Source organism: Aquila chrysaetos, chromosome 10 (assembly GCF_900496995.4).
Source record: "Aquila chrysaetos chrysaetos chromosome 10, bAquChr1.4, whole genome shotgun sequence".
In the NCBI taxonomy this organism is placed as follows: domain Eukaryota; kingdom Metazoa; phylum Chordata; class Aves; order Accipitriformes; family Accipitridae; genus Aquila; species Aquila chrysaetos.
Window position 1 is genome coordinate 2412716 of NC_044013.1, and position 17285 is coordinate 2430000.

A 17285-nucleotide genomic window follows, 5' to 3' on the forward strand; every position below is an offset into this window, starting at 1 on the left:
TGAATACTGAAATACTATCATCAAGATACATTTCAAGTTCTGATCCTTGCTATTACATATATTTAAAAGTGCTTTTACAGTCTTTGGTGATTTGTTAGCATACAGGTATCCAGCATTGGTTTGGACTGAATGCTGTAAAAACAAAGGTGCTGAAGTGGGAACTGCTGTAGATGGGACTGCTTTAGTGATCTCTATCAGTCTCCTCTTCTTCCAAATCTTCTTTTTCATGAGCTTCAATTAGCTGGTTTTGTTTTGCTTTGATTTTTTCCTAACCTTTCCATTAATTTTAAAGCACTTTCAGGTTATTTTTGTCACTTTCTGTTAGGCTTGGTTTTGGTCAGACGCGGTTGAGATTTGCAATAATGTGGGGTTTTTTTCTGTTTTGATGAGATATTATTTCTTTCCCTTTATTTGTGGCCAAGGAACTAATTTCCTATCAAGCTTGAACAACTTAAGCTCTACCTGTTTAAATTTTACAAATTTGTCTTGCAACACAGCCCAACATGGAAGTTGTTAGTAGAAGATACAACATTCATCACTACTGAAAGTCAGACTTTAAAGAAACCTTTTTCATGTTAAATGTTTTCAAAATTCATCTGGGCCTTAACAAAACAGCCTTTTAGAAGAATTAGTGAGTCTTCTGCTTAAAATAAAAAGATCTTTGTGATGCTCTCCATAACTTATCAACCTCAAAATACTGAAAAACATGTACAAAACTCTAGAGTCACGTAGGATACGACACATTTGAATGCTGAGGAGATACTGCAGAGGCTGCAAATCACACCATTCAAAAATAGTTATGGTATGTTTATTTGAACTGAAAATGGCTGCAGTACCATAGTGATGGTAAATCCTTCAGGTTTGTTATTAATGTGTCTGTTGAGGTTTGCTCATGTTATTCATGTAACAACAGGGACTTCTCCCTCACGTCAGACTTATGTTGGAGAATCTTCTGAGCTACTCCTACCTCTCAGCATATGCTCGGACTGCTTGGAACGGCTGGCTTGAAGAAAGCAAGAGACTTGCAAAGGCTTTCTTCAGGGCTACATTGAGTTTAATAGAAACAAACTGTTTAATTGTGAAATACAGCCTGAAGCTCAAGTCTCTTATGGCCAGAAATCCTACAAGCTGTGTTAGCTGAAGTAGTTGAGGAGATAGAAACTAAATATTCTGAGATCAAGTAGATCTGCTTTTTACCTTGTATAGGAATGAAAACCTGTGCCTGTCTGACATTTAAACATATTTTAAACATTTAGAGTATAATCTGAGTGTGCCCCTGCGTTCCTTAGGGAGATAGATTCAGGCCAGATGAAAGAACGTAGCGGAATTAAACTAAAGCGACAAAATCAAACTGCAGGGACACAAAGAGGAACAGTGAAAAAGCATTTACAAATTGGATTTTTATACCTCCCAACAGTGATGCCTAAAAAAGCACGAGGTTTCAGTGTGCTAAAATTGGATCAAATGCAGTCACAAGCGGTGGAATTTCAGTAAAGTGGCACTTTGTGGGTCTCAGCTGAACTTGACCACGGTTGCCAAAGTGCTGCACACATCTTCAGTAATAATGGAAATGTGAAACTACCTTTTCTTAGTCTTTGGCCTTAAAATGTACGTGTCCTAGGACTGTTGGGTCGTCATGGCCTTTCATCTGAGCTGTGGAAATTAATCAGCTGTGAATGCTAGAAATGGATACCTACCTTTTCTGAAGAATTACTCTGCTGCTTATCTTTGCTTTTTATTCCAAATGTCTGCTTTACAGAACGGAGGGTGGGTTTTGTTTTGTTTTTTTTTGTTTTGTTTTAATCGATTGTTTATTTTTAAGCAGTACCGGCATTGTACTGCTGCTGGCTAGAGAGGAAGGAAACGCATCCCAAATTTCTATGGCAGGCTTCTAGTTTTTTGGGACTGTATTAGTCTTACCTAAAGCCATGACCTGCTGTTTGAAATCCATCTGTCCACTTTCTCCAAATTTGTGTTCAAAGTGCAACATCTTGTGCTCTTCCAAGGTCCTTCCAAAGTGTGTGAACTTTTAATTCATTTTATTTTATGTTTTCTCTTTTCAGGAAGCAGGGGCTGTAGGGCAGCAAAATGACTATGTTCTAGTGCTACATAAATACAGGCATATAGGTTTTGTTTTGTTACAGTATCTTTCTAATTATAAGAACATCTCTCTGAAGAAACTTGTGAAGTGCAAAGAACAAAACCAAAGCCTGCAAGTCTGCCGGTAACTTCTGGTGTTTAGATTTCTCATAAAAGAAGCCCTTACTATAAAGGAGCATTTGCACGAGGGGTCTATGGAAAAAGTTGTCTGACTTGTAGTGATGGATTATAAAGACGATCAAAAACCTTCTTTGTAAGGTATGCAAATAGCATAAGAAGTGACTGGCAAGATGGGGTCCTTGAGTTTGAGGCACATTTTATTTATTTTTATTAAAAAATAAATAAATAAAAGGTATCTACAGATGGGTATTGACAGTGTGCTTGTTGGCATTGATTATGGGTAACAGACCTGAGACAGGATAAGCTTAACTCAGTTAAGATATTAAATATAGGTATCAGCTTTGTTCTATGGGGGATTTAAAGGAGATCTATGGGGATTTAAGGAAGGGGGGAAAAAAAAAAAAGGAAAAAGAAAAGATTTAGTGCTTTTTTTTTTCCTAAAGTTAGTACAGGAGATTTAAATTGTCACTGTAGAATATTATATATATGCATATCTGTACAGTACAACCCTAACATGCAGGCAGTAACTTAGAACATGAATTTGGAGCAATGAGCGAAAGCATGAAGTTTTATTTTTTTTGCAGAGATTAATAGAAAGTTGTGTGCCAGCAAATAATTTTTAAATACTTAACTTAATAAACTTCTATAAGATTTTTATCCTTTTGGGAAGCATGCATAGCACAGAATCTTTAAAAAAAATGTACAAATAATTAATACAGACAAATTCCACATTAACTTGTTTCATAGGTAGAGTGCCTTTGATTGGTAACTTTATTTTTATTGAACATTTAATGAGGAACTGGTTATTGTTTTCCTAAGCACAATTTTCCTGAGCATTTACTATTTTTTGTACAGTTTATAATGAATTTAGACAAAGATGGATCTGTTCAAGTACGATGTCATTTCAGTGTGGTGTAGTGAGCTGTGTATTCTTGAAGTATTTACAAAACATTATTACAGAACTTGTTTAATGTGCATAAATAGTTTAAAAAAACGAAACAGGCTTGAGGTTTCCTTGTGTGCTTTTTTTTTTTTTTTTTTTTTTTTTTATCAACAGACTGAGGGCCTGAAGGAATAGAGGAAGTGAATGGACACCAATGTATCCAAATATCTCATTTTGCCTAAAAGCAAGTGCCGGCAGATAAATGCCCATAAAGGGATTTCTTTCTTAAGCCCCATGGATTTTTTTTGCAACTTTTTGTGTGAGTTAGAAATGAAAACCATTCATCTAGTGCCCCAAAGAACGGCCTTATTGAATGGAATAACAGTGTAATGTACCATTGAAGGCAGGATTGAAAGTGATTATCTTGTTAACTCTTGACAGTTACCGCCAGCTTGAAATAGAACTGGCAGGCTTGATTTGCAAATGAATTAGAGCTTTTTCATTTTGTGCCAGGATCATCTTTTTATATTCTGATATGACAGATGCTATGTTCCATGCTTTTGTTTCTCTTCAGTTTTATACTTGCAAATAAAAAACAAAAGATTATGATAGTAATTTTATTTGCATCTTTTCTCTAGGAGTTTATTCTTTGTCTAGAAGTTTTTAATCTTATATTTTTCAAAAATTTGTTTAAGAATAGTATTGTTCCTGCAGAATAAAATTTCATTAGGTTAAGTACAGTAGTAATTGGGTGAATGAGGAGGATTTAGAAGCTTTCAGAAAATGGAAAATTGATTGTACTCAAATTGTTCTAGTGCTTAGAACATTTAAATTTTCTCACTGACTTTAAATTTAATATTCTTCAATACTGAGAGTTGAGTGCAGCTGAGGAAAATCTAATGTTTTAAATATTTATCCTAACAGTATGCTAATAGAAATACATGTGTAATTAGTTTCAGACTTAATGCTGATAAACTGTGTTTATATTCTGCAGTCATCCAAACACAGATGGTAAGGTGTTAGGTATGATAATTATTGTGCACTCTTTATATGTTCCTCATTAACCTGTAACACTCTTTACTAGTCCGGAGAGTTTTTACTATAGTTATGCTTACCAACATTAAAACTTGCTCTGCTTTGTTTAATATTCAGTGCAGTGTTCTGTGCATTTACACTGCTGGGCTTTTTGCTACTTTTGTAATCTATTTTGTACTTTGAGGCTAATTAGCAACACTTCCTACTACCACTAATGTCCATTACGGAAATGTTTTCATACGCTTTCACCTACAGGATGTGTTTTAATTGAATATCTACTAAATAATATTACAGAGAAGGTAAAACAGGCCAAAGTTGTCTAATTTATTTAAGATTACCAAATAATCTGGTTAACAGAGACAGTGACATTCCAAAGCCTGAAGCTTAATTGCTTATGTTAGCTAGGAATGCAAACGTTGATTAACAAGGTTTTACTCTTTGTGAAGGGAACCCCATGCACAGAACAGGAGGACAAAAACCCAACAAACCAACCAACCAAAACCCAGAGAAAAAAAAAACAACAAAAAACCACTCCACGTATAAAAACTGCAAGGACTTGCATGTTATGAGATCCTTTGAATTGCCAGGTTTATGTGAGGAATGGCTTGAACTGGCAACCAGGATAAAGAAATCTGCTTTGATAATTTATAGGATTTCCATATCTGACCTGAAGTCTTGGTAAAACAGAACTGGGACTTTCGGGGTAGTTATTTTGGCTCTCATTTATCTGAGAATTACTTATGGAGAAAAAGGATTTTTTTTGTAGGGTCTATTTGAAAATATTGATTCTATCAACACTGTATTTTGTCTGTCCATTGCCTTCCCCCCCCCCTCCTTTAGTTTCAGTATTTATTTCAATTGCATAAAATCTGGAATTTTAACCTGTGAGCCAGGGTGTTTTGGTCCCCCCACTCCTTGAATATTTGATGAGGTCTCTTGGGTACTGATTTTTCTTCTCTCTAGGATAACATATTATGGAAATTGTTTCACCTTGTGTCCTGTTTAAAGTCCCTGGTTTTAGCATGATTCAATTTAGCTTGCATTATATTCTACTGAGTTCTTCAGCAGTTCCAAGTTATTCTGTATGTGTTTGTGTGTGTGTGTGTGACTTCTGCTTTTCTTCCCACTTTTGATAAGCGACCTTCATATGATCTTCTTGAATCTTTGTTACATTTAAATTTATTAGTAATTGGCCAAACTTCTTACCATTTTTCCCTGAGTGAAATAAATTATTTGGATGACTGGAGCGAGGGAGCCACTGAGCACACCACCGCCAGCTTTGGAGTCTTTACACTTCAGGAGCAGTTCCAGAACATTTGAATCTGATATTAAGTAAGAGCAAAACAACATTCCACACTTTTTCAAAAAATATCATGGATGCTTTTTCTAGCAGAGTGTAGGATTCCCTGACCATTTGCTCTTTTGTGCAGAACAAGCTCTCATCAAAAAGATTAGAAAGAGCAGCATAAAATTACTAGTTTAGCTATATCTCATCTTTAGCTATATCTCATCTTGTTGAACTCTTATGCGCAAAAGAAAATTCTCAACTATTATGTTTTATATACATATTATGTATATGTTGGTTTTCCGGATGCTTAATGCTATCAGAATAACAGCCAGATGCTGCCCTGTGTTTCTTCTCACCCATACCCTCTCTGATGTTGGCATTGCACTGCTGAATTGTTTTCACCATTTTATTTTGTAGTCATTTTATAGATTGGTTGGATCTCCAATAATGGAAGAAAACAGGGTTTTTAGATACAAGGACCCACAACTCTTAAAGGCATTACAACTGTCAAGGGATTCTCTTTGAGATACACATAGTACTGAGAGTCTTTCTGTAACCTACATAGTCAGTAGATTGCAAAGATTTTGATTTTCATTATTGGTAATATTGTTTGCATATGTTATTTGGTTGCTTTCAAAAAACTCAAGGTTTTTTCCTTCATCTTTGTATAAGAGAGGCAGGAGGAAATAGCTTGCTTTTATGGTTTTCTCCGCTTGCCTTTTGTATGCTCCCTTTGATGTAACTTCCACTTATGGCTACAAAAATATAGCCCTACTTTTCAGGTTTTTCTTTATAATCCAGAGGAGGTTAAGTAGTAGTGTGGAAGAGCAACACATTTGCTGGAGTTCTGTTTCTGCACATTACGTAGTCTTTGCCAGCAGTTCTGCCAGACCATCAGTGTGGTATTGGACCGGCTTGTCATCGAAAGTCAATAGGTATGAATTTACCTGTTCACCCAGGAGAATCAGCACTGTCCTCTTAAAGGTGGTTTCAAAGGAGAGGACAGGCATAGGGCTTAGATTTTTATGTAATCTTTGCTGTGTCTTTCAAAGCCTACTGAAATAAGTATCTATGGTCTGAAGTCACATTTGGAAACATTAGCCTATAATTTTACAGAAAACACAACAATACAAAACCTACAAAATTTAGTGGAATATGATGGGGGTATCCATTTCTAAAAACTGCATCCAGGACTCTGTAACTCTGAAGCTGAAATTCAGCCTAGCTCAGGGAAGGACTTCAAATATGTAGTGCCTTCCGAACAGTCCCCATGCAAACGTAATAATCGTGTGCTTTTATTCTAGTTGTTCCCAATAGGGAGAAAATACTTTTTTCTATACCAGGCTTTTCTTTTTCTGGAATTGAACATAGGCATGCTCTGGCCATGACTGTTTTACTCTTGATGTCTGGCATGTTCTTGAGCTTAATGTTAGTCTGTGAAGCTATTCCAGAATACAACATAGTTTAAATGTTTGCATAAATGCATCACTAAATGGTGATAAGGTCACAAGTGCACTGTTCAGGCTACCCATCCAGCTGTGATTAAACTGCGTGTGTATGTGTACACACGATGCCTTATTCCAAAATGTGCACGTGAGATAAAAGTTAGAAAAAAGTTAAAAACTTCAGTGGGAAAAAAACCTATTCCTTATTTGCCTCCCGCTCTAAAATTCAATACCTGGAATACCTTCAATCTGATGTACAGACTTTTAAGGCCAAGGAAAGTAAATCCAGCAAAGATTGAATATATAAAATAAGCGAGGGAGAAGTTCTCTATCTTGGGATATCCCAGGGTAGAATTAAATAGTGTGTAATCACACGGAAACCTAATTTCCTTCTTCCCAGGAATATACAGGGCCCAGCTCTAGTCTGGGAAGTCATGAGATATTGGCCTTTCAACTCGCCATTGAGAGAGACGATCTTGCCACAGGTTGGCAGAGTTTTAGATGGGGGATTTCCCCATTCTGAGAGAGCAAGGAAATTGTTACCGGCTGTTGGTGTTTGCTGGGATTTAGTCAGAAATTTGGAGTATTAACAATGCTGACAGATTGAGTAGTCAAGGCTAGTGTAATAAATTCCTTCTCTGAATCTGATTTAGATTAGTTGGATTTTTTTTACAGTGCCTACTGACAAGCTAAGCATCTCTTGGCACATCAGCCTTGAGAAGACTATAAGTATCAGAACCAGAAAATGAGGTAAAGTCCTTGTTGAATTTGAGATGCTAATCTGCTAAAATAAAGATGATATACAAAAAGAAAGGTCTAGAGGTAGATGACTAGACTAATTCTCCCAAAGCTGTCATCTCCACTATAGTTGCATTTAGTAAGACTGTTCCTTGCTTTGGCCATGTTGGGCCAACGTAGATTCCTCACACTGAAGAAGCTCAGGACAGGAGAGGCAGTGGCTATGATGTTTATGGCAGTAGCCTCACTCATCCTCTTTACCCTACCCCTTGGTATAATTCCTAACATCTAAGGTGTAGTTTTTCTCATTTCTGTCTTCTCTCCCTTTATCTACCTTCAACACAGAGCTTAGGGAGGTGGGAGAAGGGACTAGGTCACCACTCAAGCTGGGCTTAGCATAATATGTTTATCCTGTTTCATGTTGCTTGTATTGGTGAGTGGTTAATATATTGTCACCTGCTGAAGTTCATAAAGAAGCTCTGAAGACTTCTAAAGAGATTCAGCTGTTTATTTTGAGGTTATTTATCTAGAATACAAGCAGGCATTGATAATATACAAAAGAAAAATAGCGGATGTGTGTGTTACTCAGAGGACGAACTGTAGGGAAGGCCATTAGATGACAGCAAGGAGCAGAAGCATGTTAACGTGAGGATAAAGAACAGGAGAACATGAGGGTGTTCCTAGAACATCTTTGACTATGAGGCCCTTCATCCAGGAAAAATACTGAGGCAAAAAAGGGATTGATTTAAAATGATACTTGACACAGAGTATCGAAAGTATTTTGTGATGTGCTTGTTGAGTGATCCAAGAGATTTTTGAGAGAGTTCTGTGAAAATTATCTGCAACCACTTGGGCCAATGCTGCCTGATCAACAGCACTAACACGCTGGCGTTCATGAAGAGTGGAGTTAAAATGCCTTTATTTGAGACCGTGGTGCAGCCCGGCCCGAAATGCCGCGCGTGACCTTGTTCTTTGCAGCTTGTAGTTAACGTTGTGGAACCGGAGGGGATTCTGCCAAAGGTCTTGCTAATGATGAGGTGATTTATTTATTCATTGGGCTCCTGAGGAGAAAAATCAGACATTGGGACTGTTGAGCGTGGAGTTCAGGCCACCAAGACGGTCAGGGGCTGGGGCACTTGCCCCGTGAGGGGACCTGAGGGACAGGAGGTGGTTCAGCCTGGAGAGGAGATGGCCTCGAGGGCACCTGACAGCAGCCAGCCGCCCTGATGAGGAGGGAGGTCGCCGAGGAGAAGGAGCCGGCCTCTTTGAAGTGGTGTGTGGCGGGAGGAAAGGTGCAACCAGCACAGACTGAAAAAAAAGAGGCGTTTGGACTCGGTGGGAGGAAGGATGCTCCCAGGGAGGACGTTTGATCAGCAGGACGGGTTGCCCAGGGAGGTTGTCCTTCCAAGACCAGGCTGGATGAAACTCCGAGCCGCCTGGTCTGGCCTCACAGCTGACCCTGCCTTGAGCAGGGGGTAGGACTGCGGACCCCCAGAGGCCCTTCGACCTGAATTATCCTATAGTATCCATAGATACAGATAATCCATAGAATTGTTCTATGGCCTGTGGATTCTAACCGGAAAACCACGGCAAAGAAAATTATTAACTGTGGGTGTAAGGGAAGCGTTGAGAAGGAGTTGATAACAACTTGAGAGGAACCAAAGAACGCGGACTGACGTGGTTTGTTTTCTTTTGGAATAAGGTTTTTAAAATTGCAGGATACTTCCAGTTTGATGCTACTGATCTGAATAGCAGCACAGATTAAACTCGTCTCTCATAATTGTAATTTTCAAGCGAGTGACAGAGACCCACTATACGAACAAGCTCAATTGCCTGTTTTGGTGATAAGTAAAAATATCTCTGAGATTTCTTTGGGTTTAGGTAGCCTCACAGTAACAAAATAAGTCACTGGCATTGCAGTATAATGTTAACACTGTAGCTTCTCGAGGGTGCTTTGCTCTGGAGTACTGTGTCTAAATGCACCCAGTAATTCGTTAAGCTCTGTTGTGCAAAACCAAGTATTAGTTCTACAATTCCTGTGTGAAACTGCTATAAATTTATTAAAAAGTAAATTATTTGTGAAATCATATTTTGTAGTAGCTAAAGTTTAGATATTTTGAAGATACTGCATATTATTCAGCTCCCTTGATTAATGGTTAGTTTTACATGGGGACCTGTTTTTATGACTGTGAATATATGTCCAGGTTAAAATCAAGATTTCCAGCAAGCGCTAGTGAACATTTTTAGTTTAGTTTAGTTTACTGGTGAAGGAACTAGCAGTATAAGTTAACACTATCTCAATTAGTTACCTACACTATGGTTTTAAGTAATCCAAAAGCTGGCTACACTTGCTTAATTGAATTCCTGGCTTGTTGTTACAGGTCCCTCATGACTGTGATTCAAATTTAGCTCAGCTGCAGTTTTTTCCCTTGGCATTACCAAAAGCTAACATTTGGATTAGCTTGAGTATTGTGCTTACTGTTTTTAATGTATGATTTTAAAATATATGCACGTCAACTAGTATTTTACAGCACAAAGTCTTGACTATAGTGGGGAAACACAATTCCAGAGCTTCTCGGATGGAAAAAAAGGAAAAACTCAATAATAAAACCAAGCTTGCCCGATGAACCAAAAAAATAAATGTGGTGCACTGGAGACGGTTTGAAAGGCAAATACGTATCTTGTTAGGAACTATGTGGTGTGGTGTGAAAATTGAGTAAAACATTATTACCTGATAATGATATAAAATTACTATAAATTTCTAATGGTGTTCCTGTATAGAAGTATTATAATATTGAATGTGCATAAAACTGCTCTTGCCTTTTATTTGTAGAGGTTTATGGTGTTAATGATTAAGGTATTCTGCAGACATCTAAGGTTATGTGTTAGGCTGAGCTGTAGCAACAGGTCTGATTTTGCATAACAATATTTGAAATATAGTAGTAATGGAAGTCTTATTTGTATAATTATTGTTTAAGTAGAAAGATCAAATTATGCCATGGCTTCACTAGTTGTCATCGCTGATTGATGCACAGCAGCCTCCGGCTGGAAAGAGGTTTTCATTGGAAGTGACAGGTGCCGCAAGGTTTATTTAGGACAACCTCAACCTTGTCCTGGTTAGTTTGATAATGTTTGCCTTATGTATGTTCAACCACTGCATTTCCTGCGTTAGAGCCTTGTGTTACACCAATATTACTATCTGTGCTGCCTCAACTACAAATTGGATGAACAGCCAGTGACACTTTTTCAATATTATTACATTAAACCAAGTGGATTTTGATTGATAACCTAATATTCAACTAATGCAAAACATCAATCATGGCAAGTATATTAATTATTTAATATTGCAGTCTAATTCAGAAATCGATGTGCTGCATGAGGGGAAGGGAAACTCACTGTTCCCAGAAGACTTAAGACAGGGAATGATTAAAAAAAAAAAACAACCCTGCTGTACTCTTGTGTGTTAGTTCGATACAAATCTTTATTCATTTGCCAATAATCTCTTCGCATTTTCCACTTCAGGACCTTTTTTATCAGTTTTGAGACCTATAATTGAATTAAGTCTGCTTTCAGCACAGAGCGAAAGGAGTTGCACAAATATTGATGAAGTCATGACAGGGACAGCGCAGGAGACAGACCACTAACAGGGCAGGTTTTATACCAGTAGTTGGGAGCTCCTCGCATCCACGTCTTGGATCCTGCTTCCAAAGTGATTAAATTCTTTAAGGCCATTTAGCACCTCAAAAATGTATGTGGGACATGATTTCTGTTTAGATACTGTATGGACTCGAATAATAAGTCCTTGTTGCAAAATAAAAAATATTGGTGTAAGGAAAGTGCATCTTTTTCTCTGGCTTCATTCATGATATGTTCAAATAGAAAAAAAGTGCATAGCAGACTTTTTTTGGAAAGCTTTATGAAATTATCAATAAAAGCTTTCTGTAAAAAGTCTAAAATATAGTACAGCAAGGTGGTAAAATGTGTAACTGAATGTAGCCTTGTTCAGTATTTAGTCAAATTTCATACTTCACATTATGTCTTAGTCAGCCTGTACTGAGTATTAAAGAGAATGGAAGCCTCAGTCTTGCACGGTTTGCTGTCTTAGAGGAACGCGGTTGGGGTTTTTGCTCCTGTGGTTTGATATAGTTAAATAATTTGTTGAAAAATTAATATTATAAATACAAATACATACTACACTGTATAGTTCAATAACTGGTTACCTGAAATCCTTGTAGATTCCTTCTCCTTTTTTGCTGTGGTTACAGCCCATCTTCCTCAAAAGGCACAGTTACTTTTTTGGAAGCAAGGTAGAACCTGGAGTCAATGGAAGCAGAAACCAGCCTCCTTGTTTAGTGGCTTGGGATTGGGGGATTTTTTTAATTTGTTTTGCTTTGATTTTCTTTCAGGTTATCTTTTTCTTACATAGCAGGCTGCGTTAAGGATTAGTTTTCACTCTGAATTCTCCTTGGTTTTCGGTGTTTTTATTTTTGATAGTTGGTCCATTTTTTTGCAGCTGTCTTTACATGACATTACTTCTCATTTTTGTATCTGTACATGTGTATTTTTTTCAGCTGTCGCAAGTCAAATGGAAAGTTTCGGTATGGCTGCCATGACCTAGCTAGTTAATATACAATTCATTCAGTCCCTCACCTTTGTAAACAGTCACAGAATTTTATTATTGAAGTAGTGGCAAAGCAGAACCGTGAGCCACCGAATGTAGATTTGATAAATAGCATTACGCACTGTCTTGGTTTCTTATTTCCAATATGAATAGTGGGATAATTACATTAAAAACGTTGTTTTTTAAATGAGTGTCCTGTTGCGTTGCTACACTTGATAGCAATTTCAGGGCAAGTAAAATTTGAGGGTTTAAATAATTCTGTAGCTGTGCATTAGGATAATTGATACTTTTTAGGTATTGCAATGATTAAGATATTAAAAATAAAAATTTTACATACTCGAGAAATTACATGGCTTTGACATTTTTGAGTTAAACATAAATCGTTGTAGACAAGGGTTTAGCAACTATTTAGAACTTTTGTTCTTCTGTTACAGGGACTCTGGAAACATCAAAGCTGGATTAGAACATCTGGTAAGTTTTAATTTTCTCTTGAACATTTGCATCATCTTTGATATCTGCATTCCAAATGAACACTTTTGAATGAGCTTTGAATACCTTGAATTGAGAAAGTCAACCATTTCCCAGAGGGTCAGCTTACTGTTATTATGTGAAGGCACTTACATTTTCATTTATCTTACCATTTCAAGGGAATTTTAATTTTTTTAAATTACTTTTTTTGATGTAGAGATGAAATAAAATGGACTACAATCCTTGGATTGATGATTGCCTTAATTATAAACAAAAATTGTTTGGTGTTGGATTTTTGGCATATCCTGATCTGAAAACAACAAACTTGTGATAAAAAAAAAAAAAAAGACACACACAATCAAATATTGCATGCATAAATATGGTATGTTTTAGTAATTTGAAGTCTTTGAAAGAAGTGCACAGCTTTGTTTTTTCTCTTGTCTTTGCTTTATGAATAATGTATTGACTTAAATTCCATTCAGTGCTGCAGTATAAAATAATAATTGAGATGCAAAATATTTTTGGTTTAAGTAAACATATTCAAACCGCAACTGATGGCAAGACATACTTAGCATTAAAAACTAATCAGTTGATCAAAACTGGAAGAAATACAATATTGTCACAAGTCTGAAGCTCATTGAGCCTAGGATGTTAGTATCAGCAATCATCAGAACATTAAGTAGTTCATCTAAACAGATTACTAAATCCCATTAAATCAAAATATTCACTATTAATGGCACGTATATCTCAGTACATCATGAGAAGTGTTTAAATTCATGTTTAATTTTTTCATATAATATCTAAATAATATATACTGTTCTATACTGCTATTAAAATAAAATCTTAGCACAATGTATTGCATGAGCATTTGAAAAAATTGCTTTTCTGTTGTTGCTTCCCATTTTGGGAATCACTTGGGAAATATGATTTGTAGGAGCTTGTGTACCAATATCATCTTGGAGTAACAGCGGGATGAAAAGGATGTATATTCTGGCATAGTTGTCAACAGTTTCCCCTTTATAATGGTGGCATATTAAATGTTCCATTGCAACTAGTATTTTGAATCTGTAAATGGAATAAATAGCTGAGTGTTATGAATAGTTCTTAGAGCAGTTTGAAAATTAATCTTGTTTGCTAGTTTCATTGGTACCTTGCATGCTAGTTGAATCTCTTAAATAAATTTTTAAAATGTTTCATTCCTCTGCTGGTGTCAGGTAGTTGTAATCTGATGGGTTCAGAGAATTTTTCTAATGCATTATAAAGATGCTGTAGTCTTGACAGATGACCATGACTGGTTCTTTTTCTAAATTGGGAGTGCTGCAATAGCTGGAGCTGCAGGTCTGATTTATAATGTCACCTCAAACCAGCAGGTGCAGAAGGAAGAGGCTCTATGGGCTTTGAGTAGCTGGGGATGGGGGGATGGACCAGGAACAGCGTTCACTGGTGTTCAGGGTTTCTCTGGGATTTGGGGGCAAATGTACTGGAAAGGTTCTCTGCAGAGTAATGTTGCCTTAAGTTCTTTACAGGGTAACTCACTCTGTGTTTGAATAAAATTTTGTCTTCATTAAACGTTACATTTGTCTTCATTCACGTTAGCTGCTTTGTATTTCTGTGAAAGATCTGTCAAAAACCTCTAGGTTTGAGACTTTTTTCCTTTTCCCTGTGATGTTAGCAAATCTGTCCTGGGAACGGGTGCTCAAGGAAATGAACTCTTTCCCAAGACGCCCACAGACGGGGGTATTCATGCTGGAAACTGTTTCATATCTCAGTGTTATGTCAGGCAAGTTCACAAAGACCTTTTGGACTCCAATAAATTATAGGGATATTCCTCAGAAGAATTAAGCCACATGATTGCTCTGGTTCTACTACTTTAAATTACTGCATCTCCAAATACTTGTAAAGAAGTATTTTCCCCCTAGGAAAAAAGAAGAATCTTTATATTGAATCTATTAATTAATCCCTTCTGTAAAAAAGGGTGTTTTACAATTTGTGATATAATCCTTATGGGATCTGTGTGTTCCTGTATTTTACTGCTTACCCTTGTTTAAGTAGCTTCTGCTGTCCCGATATCTAGCATCTAGCTGCACACAGCAGTGCAATAAAGTAGTATAACAACTGCTGCTTTATATTTTACAAATTGTTATTTGGACATACTTCCAGTTTAAAACTGGATGCTTTTATAAACAAAAATATTTTCTTTGTAGATTGGAGGACTTCCCAGCAGGTCCATGTGGCTGTTTCTCAGAGTCGGTCAGAGCGGGCCCCCCCGGCGGAGCTGCGCTGGTCGCTGCTGCTGGGAGGAAGGGTTGTCCAGTGTGCCTGGCTGACCATGCAAGTGGGTCACAGCCGCACTCCCTGCTGACCACCAATAGCTACATCCGCTCAGAAGCCTGTTTTATTTTTAGCTAGTTAAGAAAAGAAACGGCAAAGTTCTAAGCATAGGGGAATTAGTCGTGTATTCCAAAAATTTTGGTGGTTGTTTGCCGAATTATACTTAGCTAATTCCTTTTCCGAGTAACAAATTTGTTAACAAACTGTAGAAACCTTGGAATAGATTATTATATATCTGCAACTCTGAATAGGTCCTGTTTTCTATTAATAGCTCTTCTAAAAAAGAACCATGGAGCCATACGTGTGGTTTATTCATTAGAGATACCTTATTTGTGTCTTTTGTATAACATTTCAAAGCAATAACCTGCTTGTCCTTGTGGTCAAGCAGCAGAGTCTGTCCGTTTTAAATGATGAAGAGCAACCTGTCATTAATAGCTTGTTTAGCCCATCAGCGGTTTGTAAGAATATAGTTATTGTCTGCCAAGAACGCAGGCGCTCCCCGTGTTGTGTGTTAATCAATAACCCCCAGCAGGTATGGATCAAGCTCTTGCGAAGCTGACTATCGCAGTGCTTGTGCAGAGCTCTGCCAAGGAAGCTGCTGGAGTTCGCTATTTACACTTTTAGTTGCATAATGTGTCATAGGTAGTGTATTTCAAGGTCACTAACTCATAACTAATATTGGTTAACTCCATCTGGCAGTTCTCTGGGGTTTTTTAAAGAGATCTTTGGTAGAAAAATCCGCATAAATGATCAACCAACAAAAAAAAAAACCCAAACACAAAACCCTAACCAAAAAAAAGCCCTTCCTTTATCCAGAAAGTGTTAATACTTATTTACTAGGAATCACTATTTTCTTCTTGGAGTTTGATTTCAGGGGTTGACCTCTCACTGATTTTCACTGGCTTAGTTTCAGACTTCTGGTGATTACAGCTCAGTGGTCCTAGTACGGCTACTGGACAGCAGTCTAATAGAATTGTTAGCTTTCTAATGAGCTATAAAACCAAGCAGCCAATTATTTGTGCTCACAAACAATTAATTAACACTCTTAATATGAGTAATTATGTTTATCTTGGTATCCTGGCAAAATTCCATGCTGGTCAATTATATTCTGCAAGCTTGATTTCTCTCTTATTGAAGAAGTGTCAGGCTGAATGGATGGTTGGGTTTTTTTCCTATTGAAATTGTATTTCATTGAAAACGAGGTTTTTCACGTTTTTTGTTTTTTTTTTTAATTTTAAAAGGCATTTCTTTCACACATCTCCTTTCATAAAATGCTGATCATCAAAACCTGAAAAAAATTCCCTTAGGAAAACCACCGTGGTGTTCTTGGGGAGTTGTAATTTCCACATTCCATCTCCCCACTCTTAACTTCTGACCAAATTCCCCTCCTGGGTGAGATCACTGATGAGGCACCTCTAGAGAGGACAGTTTTAGTCCAGAAGATAGGAGGCAGCATTAGAGGAGAACAGGAACATGGTGATGGGGTACAGTAACAGCCATTTAGCATGGAATTCACTTTTTTCCTCATAAGAAAAGAAGGTATTCTGTGAAGTCTCCCCACTCTGGCACAAGAACAGCCACTCGGGCAGAGCGTGCACAGGCGGATAGAAATGGGTTGTCTGAACTTTATAACTTTCTTTTCTTCCCATTTGGGCAATGGGATTAGTATACCCCTGTGATGGGGCAAGAATCTTTAGCCTGGAGCTGTCTACTTCAGGAAACAGTTGCGCAGAAGGTTTTCTAAAGATGGGAAATCATCATGAAATACAAATGTATGAGTAAAATCTTTTCCTATCAGGTGGGTAATCAGATTAGTGGAAGGGAAATGGTGCTGAAAGGTGCTAGTGCTATCATAACCCTTGCAGATGTTAGTCTGTAGCTTGTGATGTTGTGAGAAATTCTGATGCATTTATTTCCTTTCTAATTCCTGTCATTCACATGTCTTTCTCGTTTACTGCATATGCGTAGAGTTAAGGCATTTTACCTACAAGGTGGTTTGCTTATATGAACTCTTTTAACAGTCATTGGTTTGCTATTTGTTCAGGTAAGCGTTAAACTTGAATCTTCAACTTGAATCTTGTTGATTCCTTCCTTTGTAAAGGGTAGTAGATACATAGGTGATTGCTTCTGGAGTGTTAAGTGTGAGAACACAGCCACTGCTCATGTCTTCCTGGCAAGGTTATAATAATAACCAACCGTTTGGAAGTTGTTAAAAAAATTTAAGAATTTGTAGAAATAAGCAGGTTGGGGCCCTCT

At 37.3% G+C, this 17285-nt stretch overlaps 1 protein-coding gene across 1 annotated transcript in view; it reads left to right on the forward strand.

The window, feature by feature from the left end:
* Window positions 1–17285, forward strand: part of RSRC1 (arginine and serine rich coiled-coil 1) — a 176350-nt gene that overhangs the window by 64557 nt on the left and 94508 nt on the right. Inside the window, exon 6 of the mRNA XM_030028844.1 lies at window positions 12665–12701. Coding sequence (XP_029884704.1) covers window positions 12665–12701 — 37 coding nt within the window. The remainder of the gene's footprint in view (window positions 1–12664; window positions 12702–17285) is intronic.